This window comes from Mytilus californianus, unplaced genomic scaffold (genome assembly GCF_021869535.1).
Source record: "Mytilus californianus isolate M0D057914Y unplaced genomic scaffold, xbMytCali1.0.p SCAF_2, whole genome shotgun sequence".
NCBI lineage: Eukaryota > Metazoa > Mollusca > Bivalvia > Mytilida > Mytilidae > Mytilus > Mytilus californianus.
Window position 1 is genome coordinate 87,187,447 of NW_026262668.1, and position 15,447 is coordinate 87,202,893.

Sequence of the window (15,447 nt, forward strand, 5' to 3'; positions counted from 1 at the left end):
AACAATAGTTATATATATAGGTTAACATCCTATCCTTTATACTTTTATTTCTCATTCATCATTATTATTCATCACGTACTTCCCAAAATTGGTTTCCGTTCTCTAACTTGAGTTTGCCTCAACTAAATGTTATGAATCTTATTCACAATGCTTATTACCACAATATACAGATCAAGTTTGAATTTTGGTGGTGTCACTTTAACCGTTCTAGAGTTATGCCCCTTTATAAATGGAAAAAATGCAAATTTATTAGTTTCCGTTCTCTAACTTAAGTTTGCCTCAAACAAATGTTATGAAACTTATACACAATGCTTAATACCACAAAACACAGATCAAGTTTGAATTTTGGTGGCGTCACTTTAACCATTCTAGAGTTATGCCCCTTTATAAATGGAAAAATTGCAAAATTTTTATTTTCTTCTAAATATCAAGTAATTTCTAAAATTGGAGTTATCTTCCTTTGTCCATGATTATAGTTGAATCAACTACAATCAATGATTTATACAATGCAATGTTTAATTTTGACTTCCACTGATAAAACACAGATCAAGTTGAATTTGGGTAGTCTCACTTTAACCATTATTGAGTTATGCCCTTTATAAATCGAAAGATGGCAAAATTTTTAGTTTCCATTCTGTAACTTAAGTTTGCCCAAACCAAACATTGTGAAACCTAAACACAATATTTCATTACCACAAAACTAAGATCAAGTACAAATTTTTTGTTTCCGTTTTCTAACTTTAGTTTGCCTCAACCAAATGTTATGAAACTTATACACAATGCTTAGTACTACATGATACAGATTAAGTACGAAATTTGGTGGCGACACTTTTACATTATTGAGTTATGTCCCTTTTTAAACATAAAAATTGCTGAATTTTTCATTTCCATTCTCTAACTTTAGTTTGTCTCTACCAAATGTAATAAAACTTATACACAACTGTTCTAGAGTTATGCGTGTTTACAAATAGAAAAATTGCTGAATTTTTAGTTTCTGTTCTCTACTTAAGTTAGCCTCAACCAAATGTTATGAGACATACACACAATGCTTATTACCACAAAACTCAGATCAAGTTCCAATTTGGGTAGCTTCACTTTTACCGTTATTCAGTTATGTCCCTTTATAACTATATGATATGCAAGCGGGGCATCATCTGTGTCCACATTTATTTTATACTACATAAGTTGAGATATCTGTCATGCTTTTAAGGAGCAATTGATTTTGAAAAAATTTCCAATTTGCTTATGCAGATGACAAAGAAATCAACCTATCAATATAAAAATAAGGAGATGTGGTATGATTGCCTATGAGACAACTATCCACCAGAGTTATAATGAAGTGGTTGTGAGCAATTATATGCCACCTTATGGCCTTCAATAATGGGAAAAACCCATATACCCTATACTTGGCTATAAAAGGCTGGGATAATGGTGTAATAACACATGAAAAAACTGTAAAAATCAGTTGCAATTGACTTATTTTAAAAGATTGGTATGGGGCACAAAAACAATTAGTATAAAACAATAAACACAAAGCACTGAAATAAGAGTACTTGCATTTTCTGAAAGCTAGTTGAAAGCCAATTACAAATAATAAATAAATCATGTTTCCCCAAACTATCAAGCCTGTATATGTATTTTGTATGAATAAGACTACTGGATACAAGTTAATCTATGGAAATTCTGTATGTCCAATGGTCCCATATGAAATCTAACCAAATATGAAGTCATACTGTTTAGTAGTACTTAAGAAAAGTGTGATTTTCCTCCACACCTAGAGTTTGGGTGTAATATAATTGGACTTATAGAAATATTTCTTGGAGTAAATAAGAAATTGATCTAAGCAATACAATTTACTGTTGATGGATGAACCATGAAAATGGAATACTGTTCAAAATGGCATAAAACATGGAATGAATAAGAAATTGAAATTGTTTGAGATGTATAATTCAAACAGTGAAACACAAGATTTTAACTTTATTTTGCAAAGTGAGCTTTTTTGAAATAATGTATATGTTGTGTACAAGTTATCATTTTGTACAAATTATAATTTGTACAAAAAAATTGTACAAATTATAATTTGTATTTTGACTTTGTACAAATTGTAATTTGTACAAAAAATGCCTGTACACATTATAATTTGTACAAAATAAGGCTTAATTTCACTTATAACTTGTACAATAATTTATCATATGGATATTGTGATAAAAAAAAGTGTTGATACCCACTATAAAAACTTTTCAATGCTATTTTTAAAGTTATATTGATTTATTTATATTGCCTTGAGGTTATATATTGAACTCCTGTTCACTGGTCTTTCAATATTTTACATAGAATAAGTTTCAAATCAAATGATACAAAATAATTTAAATTTTAATTACGAATCAATATGAAACACACCGATAACTCTATTTACAATACTATACAATAATATATAATGCTCTTATTTGTTGGAGCAGGTGAGCGAACCATGACACCTTGAATTACACAATACATTCTGCTTTTTGCATTTACACTTTGAATTGTTACAACCGCCTTTACATTAGCAAGAGAGATAACCCTGTCCACCAGTTTTTGAAAATTTTTCACAGCTTCCCTTAGGGAAAGTTGTTAATCTGGAATTTGTGTAACGGACAAAGAAGAGTCACTAATTGATTCTAGTTGGTTTCTGCTTAAGACTCCTGATAAATTACCAGCTATTGTCCTTACACGATAGTCAAAATTTCCTACTTCTACAACAACACCTTGTATATTCCTCGGATCGGTCGGTGCTCTGTCATACTGTGGTATTGGGATAATAACATTGTCTCCAACAGATAACTCACTCAGTTTCTGTTTTGTATTTCTTGTAAGGACATCTGCTTGGATTTGTTGGCCAGACAATGCGCATTTTATTGCACGAATGATTGGGGTTTCGACTTCCTCTGATACAACTTCAATAGTTGTACTAGTTGATCCAGTTTCACTATCAGTCACAGAACCGTTAGGTTCTCCTTCTGATTCTACCGATTCAGCATCTGTGTTTTCATCCGTGCCATCAATCTCAGTGTCACTGTTCTCCTCTGAAACCTCTTTGAACACTTTCTCCAAATCTTCCTCAGTTTCAAGATTTGGCAAAAGTTCCTTGGGCAAAGAAGATGAAGATAAACCTATCTTATACCTCTTTTGCATTTTTAACTTTAGAAATTAACTCATTCAATTTGTCCCTATAGCTAGTATAAAGATGGATGTGCTTAGATGTGTTATTCTCAGCAAATTGCTGAACTTCTTGATATAATTTATCCTGTTGATCAACAATACTAGCTATTTTTTTGAACACCTTAACTTTTACTTTTGTTAATGACCATGTGAAAGACCAGTGAACAGGAGTTCAATTTATAACCTGGGCAATATGAATGAATCAATATAACTTTAAAAATAGCATTGAAAAGTTTTTATAGTGGGTATCAACACTTTTTTTTTATCACAATATCCATATGATAAATTATTGTACAAGTTATAAGTGAAATTAAGCCTTATTTTGTACAAATTGTAATTTGTACAAGCACCTTTTGTACAAATTATAATTTGTACAAAGTCAAAATACAAATTATAATTTGTACAATTTTTTTGTACAAATTATAATTTGTACAAAATGATAACTTGTACACAACATATATATGGTAATTATCACCATACTGCTTCTTTATTCATCAATCCTAGTATAAACATTGTTATTATTTTGTATTTATATTCTTATTCATTAAAAAGAGTGTAAAGAATTTAATTTAAATTTATGACAGGGATATACACCAAGGAAAATGTTTGAAGTGGCAGAAGAATTTTTCACATCATTGGGACTGGAAAAGATGCCATCAACATTCTGGAATGATACCATAATGGTAAATCCTCCTGGTGTACAAATGGTCTGCCATGCTTCAGCTTGGGATTTCTATAATAGAAAGGACTTTAGGTATTAAATATATTTAATGTGTACAAATGGTCTGCCATGCTTCTGCTTGGGATTTCTATAATCGAAAGGACTTCAGGTATTAAATATATTTAATCTATTATACTTCATGTTTAAATGCCAGATTTTGATTGGCTAATACGAGGGAGACAATTTACTCTATCCCATGGCTGAGCGGGAGACAATTTTTTTGAATGTCACCCTCTCGTGCAGACCAATCAAAAATCAATAGTTTAAAGGATAACAAATTGAATTTACATCAAATAATTAAAGACAATGCTTAAGTTCCAAGTTTTGGCTCAGAACTTTTTCATAGGCTCAAAATAATAATATAAAAAACCTTGCTAAACTTATGTTGATTTTTTGTCGAGCCTGCGACTTTTGTCGAGCTTGCAACTTTTGTCGCAGAAAGCTCGACATAGGGATAGTGATCCGGCGGCGGCTTTAGCTAACTTCTTAAAAGCTTTATATTTTAGAAGCTAGAAGACCTGGATGCTTCATTCTTTGTATATAGATGCCTTATGTTATGAAGTTTCTGTCTGTCATATGTCCATTGTCCTTGACCTCATTTTCATGGTTCAGTGACTACTTGAAAAATAAGTCAACATTTTTTGTAATGTTAATTTCTTTCTTATTATGAGTAATAGGATAACTATATTTAGTATGTGCGTACCTTGCAAGGTCCTCATGCCAGTCAGACAATTTTCATTTGACCTAGACCTCATTTCATGGATCAGTGAACAAGGTTAAGTTTTCGTGGTCAAGTCCATATATCAGATACTATAAGCAGTAGGTCTACTATATTTGGTATATGGAATGAATGTAAGGTGTACATGTCAAACTGGTAGGTGTCATCTGACCTTGACCTCATTTTCATGGTTCAGTGGTCAAAGTTAAGTTTTTGAGTTTTGGTCTTTTTTTCTAATACTATATGCAATAGGTCAACTATATATGGTGTATGGAAATATTTTATGATGTACATGTCTGTCTCACAGGTTTTATTTAATCTTGACCTCATTTTCACGGTTCATTTCTCAGTGTTGAGTTTTTGTGTTTTGGTCTGTTTTTCTTCAACTATAAGCAATAGATCAACTATATTTGATGTATGGAAGGATTGTAAGGTGTATATGTCTGTCTGGCAGGTATCATCTGACCTTGACCTCATTTTCATGGTTCATTGGTCAATGTTAAGTTTTCGTGGTTAAGTTTGTTTCTTAGATACTATAAGCAATAGGTCAACTATATTTAATGCCTAAATTGATTGTAAGGTGTACATGTATGTCTGGCATGGTTCATCTGACCTTGACCTCATTTTCATGGTTCATTGGTCAATGTTAAGTTTTCTTGTTTAAGACTGTTTCTTAGAAACAATAAGCAATAGGTCAACTATGTTTGGTTTATTGAATGATTGTAAGGTGTACATGTATTTCTCGTTTGGTTTATCTGACCTTGACCTCATTTTCTTGGATCATGTTAAGTTTATGTGTTACTTGTAGTAAAGCTTTGTATTTAGGACTATCAACATAAAATCAATGGAAAGTAAAGAAGGCGAGACATTTCAGCGTGTGCACTCTTGTTTAAAGTTGTTATGTACGTGACGTCATTGTAAAATACTTTAAATTTAAAATTCAACAGTAAAAGACAATATTGATAGGACACTCAGTATAATAAATTAAATAACACATAGCTGAGAGGGTGATAGAGCAGATTGGTACCCCTCCAAAAAGCATTGTCAACCTTGGCTTCACCTCCGTTGACAATGTTTTCTCGGGGTAACAATCTGCTCTATCACCCTCTCAGCTATGTGTTATTTATATAGTGTACAAATGGTCTGCCATGCTTCAGCTTGGGATTTCTATAATTGTAAGGATTTCAGGTATTAAATATATTTAATGGTTGGCGTCATTATTGAATATAATTTTGTACTGTCCATATGAATTTTAAAGCAAGCAAAGTGACCATTGTAAACAAATGAGAAGATTAACGTGTAACATGGCGTGCTGTGAAGTTACATTGAACAAAGAACTGTGTGTAGAACACAGTGGAGTTAGAGAATAAACTGGTATTCACATCCTTTAAGGAAAGAGTCCAGTTGATCTTCTTAAGAATCCTTCTTTTTTAACTAAAAAGTCTTAAAATGCACAAGGGAAACAGTACTTGCAAGGGAAATAAATCAGTCAACTATTTTTATGAAAAAAATTGATAATACATCTTTTTAAACAAAATTTGCTCACAAGTAGCTAGTACAAAGATATATAAGATGTCGCTGTATGATTCTTTCAGAATAAAGATGTGTACTACAGTAACCATGGAGAATTTATTTGTTATCCACCATGAGATGGGTCATGTACAGTACTTCTTGCAGTATAAAAATCAACCAGTGAAATTCAGGGAGGGTGCTAACAGTGGTAAGATTTTATCCATAATAGATACTTCAATTTGAGGGATTCCAGGCATTGTAAAGTTTTACCTTTTCCCATTTTATCTAATGTGGTGTGGACCCTGTAACAGTATAATGCATGTATTTGGTACAGTTTAAAAAACACCCATTGATGTTGTTTCTTGTTTTATTGTGAATTCACATCTTAAGTTCTTCATTTAATATTTCTCAATTCACCTTTATTCCTTAAAATGAAGGAAATTTTATGATTTCCTCAAGTGGAGAAATAATATTTAAATTGGCTTAGATTTGAAATAAAAAATGTTGTGCTTGATGTAGAAAGTTTAGATCTTTTGTAACTTACTTGGGAAAAGATGTTATCTTCTTGCTTTGTTTTTAGGATTCCATGAAGCTATAGGAGATGTTATGGCACTGTCTGTTTCTACTCCTGAACATTTACATAAAATAAATCTGTTAGAAAAAGTAGAAAATGATGAAGGTAAGCTTAATTTACATACACAAAAGGACAATGTTTTTATTTAAAAATGAAATGATAATTGTAAATCATGTCTACATATACTATAGATTGGTTAAGGATGTACACCTCTGAGGACCCTAAAATTTCTAGAATTAAACTTTTTTTCTAAACCTGATTTTTGGGTTTATATGACTGTAAAAAAATAATTGGTGAAGAAAAAAATCATATGGTGGTGGAATTCTTTTTTTGTTACGGCCATTTGAAAGTACCCAATTCTGATGATTTTCCCATTTTTCATCAATTTTTACCCATTTTGGGGCTATTATCATGAAAAAAATCACAGTTTCACAATTAAACTTTTTTTTCATACTTTCAATAAAAGATGCAGTGGACCAATCTGAATAAATTTAACTTAATAAAAACTATAGGTAGGTGTTAATATAAGAAAGTTTTATAAAATTTTGTTTTTTTTTCGTGTCAAATTTATCATGCTGTCAATTTTGTAAATTTGTGATTTTTCTCTTTTTTTAGAACAATTAGCATATTTTTTCAATTCCTTTCTTATAAATGATTGAAAAAATACATATCTAAGAAATTTGAAAAAAGAAAAAATTGATATGGGATGTACATGTTTCTGGTAAAATCATTTCTTGTACCCCTCACCCATTTTCTCAACATTTTGGCTAATGATACTGATCTGTATTAAAATTTGAAAATTTTATTACTCAAAAACTACTTATTGTAAATACACAATTTTTTTCACAGAGTTAAATTTGATTATAATATTTTATAAATTCATTGATATTTTCCACTTGTATCAAATGTTTTGGAAATAATTCCAGAACGAGATTTCAACGAGACTGAAACATGATTACAAACTAAAGATTCTAGTCCTTTAATAAAAAACTTCATTTAGGTAAACTGATGTGATATTCTTTCGTTTACTTTGAGCTTGATAATGCCATATTTTAATGACTTTTTGTTCCTTCTTTATTTTCATTTTATTTCAATAAGATTGAAATATAAAAAGCTGTAGATATAATTTGGATATTGATGCTTAAAAATATCTTTTTATAAGGTCTTGTGTACTTATGTTATAGAGGCTGATATAAACTTTTTGATGCAGAGAGCATTAGACAAAGTAGCATTTTTACCATTTGGATACCTAATAGATAAATGGAGATGGAGTGTGTTTAGTCGTGAGACAATACCAGCTAGAATGAATGATAAATGGTGGCAATTAAGGTACCCATTTTTGACTAAATATCCGTTAAGTAGCTGCAAATTTTGATTTTAGTTTTAATTTAAATTGCAAAACAATTCCTATTTTAAAACTTACAATATAACAATTTTAAGTTTAAGTTTGGTGTTTAACATCATTTTGATAGCAAAGCTGACGAAAAACGAAATTATGAACAAATCACTTTTATATATAAAACTGTGGTAATCAGAACTGTTAAATTCTACAAGTAAAAAGTTAAAATCTCTTATTCTCATGTATTCTTTGTAAAACTATCTCTCATTTTTTATAAACTTTATACATAGTACATGATTTGGAACTGTTTAATTAGCCTTCTATTTTTCTTATCAAGGCCTATAAACTTACTTGACATGTATTTGTACTACAGATGCAGATATCAGGGTATTTCTCCCCCTGTAAAGAGAACAGATGATGATTTTGATCCTGGATCAAAATATCACATTCCTGCAAATGTGGCTTACATAAGGTAAGACTTTCTATCAATATTAAATAAAATGACTTGTAAGTTGGATGAGAATATTTGAGCATCATATGAATGAAAAGAAATCCTCAAATGATTTGATTTGATTTTGATTTTCTGTGTTTTAACGCCTCTTTAAAGCACTGCTTTTGGGCTATTTCCTGGCGGCCAGTTTTTATTGGTGGAGGAAGTCTGAGTGCCCGGAGAAAACCAGCGACCTTCGATAGGAAAACTGACAATCCTAGTCAATTAAGATTGGAGTCAAGTGCACCCGCACAAGCCGGGTTTGAACTCACAACCTCAGTGTTGACTAGCTAGTGATTACAGTAGTAACTACTTAGACCACTCGGCCACCGAGGCCCTAATCCTCAAATGAAGTATGCTATGTATTGCATTGAAGACCCGTTGGTGGCCTTCGGCTGTTGTCTGCTCTATGGTCGGGTTGTTGTCTCTTTGACACATTCCCCATTTCCATTCTCAATTTCATGTAGTTGTTAAATTAAAGTGGGTTAATAACCCGTGAATTGTTTCACATTTTGTCATGTCAGGGTCTTTTTATAGCTGATTATACAGTATGGGTTTTGCTGATTGTTTAAGGCTGAACGATAACCTATAGTTGTGTAAATCTCTGTCATTTGTACTCTGGTAGAAAGTTGTCTCATTGGCATCATACCACCTCTACTTATTTTACATTATGCAATAATTGAGAATATAAAGATGGATATTACATGGAAACAGTCCAACTGTTATTTCTATTGTTGTTTATCAATTATACTGTGTACATTGTATTGAACTGCATATTTAGATTGTTATTTAGGAACAGCTTTCAAGCTGAGCTGAACATCTTTAATTCTTAAAACAAAATGACAAGGATAAATTCAATGAGTTTTTATGTTTGTGATGTAGTCTATTGTTCAGTCAGCTCTGCAAAGATTTAATTGTTTATCAGAACCCTTTAATATTCATCTTTTTCTGTGAATACTGTTTGATGTATTTTAAAGTGATGCTTCATGATTGACAATGTCTATTCTACTTTTAGATATTTTATAAGTTATGTGTTCCAGTTTCATACAGCTTTATGTGATACAGCACGTTTTATAATGACTTTTCTATTTTTAGATATTTTATAAGTTATGTGGTACAGTTCCAGTTTCATAAAGCTTTATGTGATGCTGCAGGACATACCGGACCATTACATAGATGTGATATTTACAGATCTAAAGAAGCTGGTAAACTATTAAGGTAAGGTCCTTCAACTCAATAAATCTATACAGTAGAAACTTACTGATGTTTGTACTACACTAGGAATTTGAAGAATCAGTACTGCCTGACAGTTATCTTTTTTATGCCTAGAAGTTTTTCACTGCAGTGTGAGTAAATTGAGATCTGGAGTAATAGTCAATGTGATAACAGCCCATCAATACAATAACATCAGAAGTCAACATACTGTCTTTAAAAATAGATAAGTACCGTAAATATCTGTCAAGCTCTTAATTGTCAAGAGTTGAGAAAAGTTTTAAATAGATATAACTAATACTACTATAGATATACCATTGAAATCAAATCCCCTACAGGACAAAATGGACACTTAGTTAAAAACAATGACAGTCATTGACACAGTGACACAGGCCGTTTATTTACTTCACTGAAATCAGGCAATTTAATATCCAAACACTTCCCTGTAAGAAGGGTAGTCCAATTTACAGCTTATACCACTCAGCTTCAATTTCTTCTAATTTTCAGGGTGCTCTGTAAAATAACAGAATTTATAGTAGCACTAGTATATCTTGATGATAATGGATAAAAGGAACAACATAATTGTTTCTTTGATTTTTGTAGTTACAAAGTTTAATAGAATAGGTTAGATGTTTTTGAGGCTTCATCCCCAGGAAATGTTGGGGGTAAAAGGGGGGGGGGGGGAAGTTACCAAAAGAGCAATTAATAACCACAAAATAAGCACCATGATCAAAAGAATAAAAAAAAAAAAAGACAAATAACAGTCCACTAAATATGCAAAGAGAATCAAAGATTGACCAACATGAAATAAAAACTATAATAATATTACTTCTATCATCTTAAATCTTAAAATTCTTGAATATCATTTTTGTACGACCGCAAAAAAATGTTTGCGTCGTATAATGCTATGGTGTCGTTGTCGGCGGCGTCGTCCGAAGACACATTTGGTTTCAGGACAATAACTTTAGTTTAAGTGAATGGATCTCTAAGAAATTTTATCAGAAGGTTCAATACCACAAAAGGAAGGTTGGGATTGATTTTGGGGGTTATGGTACCAACAGTTTAGGAATAAGAGTCCAAAAAGGGGCCAAAAACAAGCGTTTTTGTAGTTTCCGGACAATAACTTGTGTGTTAGTGTATAGATCTCTCAGAAATTGTACCACAAGGTTCCATATCACAAAGGGAAGGCTGGGATTGAGTTTGGGGGGTAATTACTCCAAGGGAGAGGGGGTTCAAAAAATTTGGGGGGATTTTTTTTTCCAATTTTTTTTGGGGGTTCATGTTTATTTTTCTTCAAAATTTTTGAAATTTCAAATGTTTGCACAGTATTGCACAATAGCAAGAAATCTTCAATTGCACAGTATTGCACAATAGTACAGTATTGTTCAATACCACAGTATTGCGCAATAGCAAGAAATCGTCAATTGCTCAGTATTGCCCAATAGCAAGAAATCTTCAATTGCACAGTATTGCGCAATAGTAAGAAATCTTCAATTGCACAGTAATGCCCAATAGCACAGTATTGCACAATAGCACAGTATTGAGCAATAGCACAGTATTGCGCAATAGCAAGAAATCTTCAATTGCACTGTATTGGGCAATAGCATGAAATCTTCAATAGCACAGTATTGCGCAATAGCAAGAAATCTTCAGTTGCACAGTATTGCAAAATAGCAAGAAATCTCCAATTGCACAGTATTGCGCATTAGCAAGAACTCTTCAATTGCACAGTATTGTGCAATAGCAAGAACGCTTCAATTATACAGTATTGCGCAATAGTAAGAAATCTTCAATTGGCCAGTATTGCGCAACAACACAGTATTGTGCAATAGCAAGAAATCTTCAATTGCACAGTATTGCGCAATAGCACAGTATTGCACAATAGCAAGAAATCTTAAATTGCACAGTATTGCACAATAGCAAGAAATCTTCAATTGCACAGTATTGCGCAATAGTAAGAAATCTTCAATTGCACAGTAATGCCCAATAGCACAGTATTGCACAATAGCACAGTATTGAGCAATAGCACAGTATTGCGCAATAGCAAGAAATCTTCAATTGCACTGTATTGGGCAATAGCATGAAATCTTCAATAGCACAGTATTGCGCAATAGCAAGAAATCTTCAGTTGCACAGTATTGCAAAATAGCAAGAAATCTCCAATTGCACAGTATTGCGCATTAGCAAGAACTCTTCAATTGCACAGTATTGTGCAATAGCAAGAACGCTTCAATTATACAGTATTGCGCAATAGTAAGAAATCTTCAATTGGCCAGTATTGCGCAACAACACAGTATTGTGCAATAGCAAGAAATCTTCAATTGCACAGTATTGCGCAATAGCACAGTATTGCACAATAGCAAGAAATCTTAAATTGCACAGTATTGCGCAATAGCAACAAATCTTCAATTGAAAATAAATACAAATCTTTTAACCAATTTCAATGGGATAAATTTAAAGTCTTATATTTTTGGGGGTTCTAACCTTGTATTACTTTTTTGGATATTGGGCCCCATTTTTAAATTAGTCTACATTGAGGTCAAAAGGGTCCAAAATTAAACTTTGTTTGATTTCATCAAAAACTGAATGATTGCGGCTGTATGATATGCTGAATCTTACTGTGCATTTAGATTTTTGTCGAGCCTGTGACTTTTGTCGCAGAAAGCTCGACATAGGGATAGTGATGCAGCGGTGGCAGCGGCATTCCTAACCTCTTAAAAGCTTTATATTTTAGAAGGTGGAAGACCTGGATGCTTCATTCTTTGTATATAGATGCCTTATGTTACGAAGTTTCCATCTGTCACATGTCCATTGTCCTTGCCCTCATTTTCATGGTTCAGTGACTACTTGAAAAAAAAGTTAAGATTTTTTGTAATGTTAATTTCTCTCTTATTATGAGTAAAAGGATAACTATATTTGGTATGTGCGTACCTTGCAAGGTCCTCATGCCTGTCAGACAGTTTTCACTTGACCTCGACCTCGTTTCATGGATCAGTGAACAAGGTTAAGTTTTGGTGGTCAAGTCCATATCTCAGATACTAGAAGCAATAGGGCTAGCATATTCGGTGTATGGAAGGACTGTAAGGTGTACATGTCCAACTGGCAGGTGTCATCTGACCTTGACCTCATTTTTATGGTTCAGTGGTTATAGTCAAGTTTTTGTGTTTTGGTCTGTTTTTCTTATACTGTATGCAATAGGTCTACTATATTTGGTGTATGGAATGATTGTAAGGTGTACATGTCTAGCTGGCATGTGTCTTCTGACCTTGACCTCATTTTCATGGTTCAGTGGTCAAAGTTAAGTTTTTGAGTTTTGGTCTTTTTTTCTAATACTATATGCAATAGGTCATCTATATTTGGTGTATAGAAATATTTTATGATGAACATGTTTGTCTTGCAGGTTTTATTTGACCTTGACCTCATTTTCAAGGTTCAGTGCTCAGTGTTAAGTTTTTGTGTTTTGGTCTGGTTTTCTAATACTATAAGCAATAGGACAACTATATTGGTTGTATGGAAGGATTGCAAGCTGTACATGTCTGCCTGGCATGGTTCATCTGACCCTGACCTCATTTTCATGGTTCATTGGTCAATGTTTAGTTTTCTTGGTTAAGTCTGTATCTTAGAAACTATAAACAATAGGTCAACAATATTTAGTGTATTGAATGATTGTAAGGTGTACATGTATTTCTTGTTTGGTTTATATGACCTTGACCTCATTTTCTTGGATCATGTCAAGTGTATGTGATAGTTGTAGTAAAGCTTTATATTTAGGACTATCAACATAATATCAATGATTAGTAAAGAAGGCGAGACATTTCAGCATGTGCACTCTTGTTTATTTAGGGCCCTGTTTTCAAATTATTCCATATTAAGGTTTGAAGGGTCTAAAATTAAACTTTGTTTGATTTCAACTAAAATTCAATTTTTTGTGTTTTTTTATATGCTGAATCTAACCATGTTGTTAGATTTTGGATATCAGACCATTCTAGGTAAATTAAATGTCCCATTTCAAATTTTTAAGATCTTTGGCCACATTTATTTTGTGTCAGAAACGAATATTATGTCAAAAATTTAATCACAATCCAAATTCAGACAGTATCAAGCTTGAATATTGTGTCCAAACTTGCCCCAACTGTTCAGGGTTAGACCTCTGCGGTCTTATCTGGCTGCGCTCAGCGAAGCATTTTATTATAATAGTATTTATATGTTTAATAAGAACTTTAATGTGATATTACAGTCATTAATGAGGTGAAATTGATGAGTATTTTTATCTTACAGTGATATGTTAAAACTAGGATCCTCAGTATCTTGGCCTGAAGCTATGGAGAAATTAACAGGACAACGTAAAATGGATGTAGGTCCAATCCTAGAATACTTCCAACCTTTACAAGATTGGTTGGAGAAACAGAACTATAATCAGCGACCTGGATGGTCACAAGCTTGCCCAGTTGATGACCAGATAGCAAAGAAGGCACATCTAGTTAGCTGTGATAATTATGCAAACTCATTGCAAAATAATAGCAATCTATATGTATTATGTATTTTTTTAATATATGTATATGTATACCGGTATGTGTGATAAGGATCCTATGTTGATGTTGAATTATATTTTAATTGGACCACCAAATGTCAAGATAAATAATTACCTGTATGGACTTCTGATTACTCTGTTTTAATCTATTCAAATATGCAGAGTTGTTAAGGTGGCTGGAAAGGATCAAAAGTTAATTCCCATTGAATTTTAGTTAAGTAAGAATAAAATATGACTATAGTTAAATCATTCTCTGCTAAGTATGTCAAATTTTCAAATATGGATAGAATAAAACTGTGCGATTCAATTATCATGTAAGACTTCCAAATTTAATTTAAGATAAAAGCATTTTGAAAAATTAATATGAGTATCCAACATATCTGGCAAAGGTTCTGTTGCAATGTTTTTTACATCATCCTTAAGGTGGATAATTTTGAGAATTTTCTTGTCATCAGCTCTATAATTAATGGTATGTAACATTTATGCATATATTTTACATAATTAACAGTTGCAATTTTATTTATCATTTTAAGTGATTGAGATGACAGTGGGATAGCTATCAACTATTCAAACTCATAAGTGGGAGATTCCTTTCCATTGAAAACTTTTCAGTTGAAGATTTTTGGTCAAACCTATTTCACATTATTGTCTATGATATTTTATGTTACTTTTGCTGTAAAATTACCAATGCTTAAAATTTTCCTTACTATCAAAATTTGTTTGAATTCCAATCATTAATAAAGTAATGGACTAGAACAACATTACAGGTAGCTTGGGTAGTCTACATCGTTAAAACAAATGTAGTTTTGACTATATCTTGTCCATTTTTACCTTACATTCAGCAACCTATGGAGAAAAAATGATGAAAGTGATGACTTTTTTCTCCAAAGAATCAGCCAGACTTCTATATTCTCACCTGAGATATGTCAATAGAAATATAACAAATATTAAGCAGATTTTAATATTTTGTTCTGTATATGTATGTGTTTTATGAGAAAAAACCTGATTTATGCAAGCCATGTGATTGATATGGTGCTTTTGTATACAAAATCATTGCTAAATTGTTGTTTCCTATATTTTAAATGTCAATGGTTATTGTTAATATGTATTGTTTAATCTTAACATAACAATGTAAATAAATATCAGTCATAA

The 15,447-nt window shown here is 32.1% G+C and overlaps 1 protein-coding gene across 1 annotated transcript in view; it reads left to right on the forward strand.

Annotated features, from left to right (window-relative positions):
• The window catches only part of LOC127730371 (uncharacterized), a 123,399-nt gene extending 107,952 nt beyond the window's left edge, over positions 1 to 15,447 (forward strand). The window contains exons 53-59 of the mRNA XM_052238748.1: positions 3,783 to 3,952; positions 6,233 to 6,357; positions 6,730 to 6,828; positions 7,908 to 8,052; positions 8,436 to 8,534; positions 9,648 to 9,770; positions 14,043 to 15,447. Coding sequence (XP_052094708.1) covers positions 3,783 to 3,952; positions 6,233 to 6,357; positions 6,730 to 6,828; positions 7,908 to 8,052; positions 8,436 to 8,534; positions 9,648 to 9,770; positions 14,043 to 14,343 — 1,062 coding nt within the window. The 3' untranslated portion in view covers positions 14,344 to 15,447. The remainder of the gene's footprint in view (positions 1 to 3,782; positions 3,953 to 6,232; positions 6,358 to 6,729; positions 6,829 to 7,907; positions 8,053 to 8,435; positions 8,535 to 9,647; positions 9,771 to 14,042) is intronic.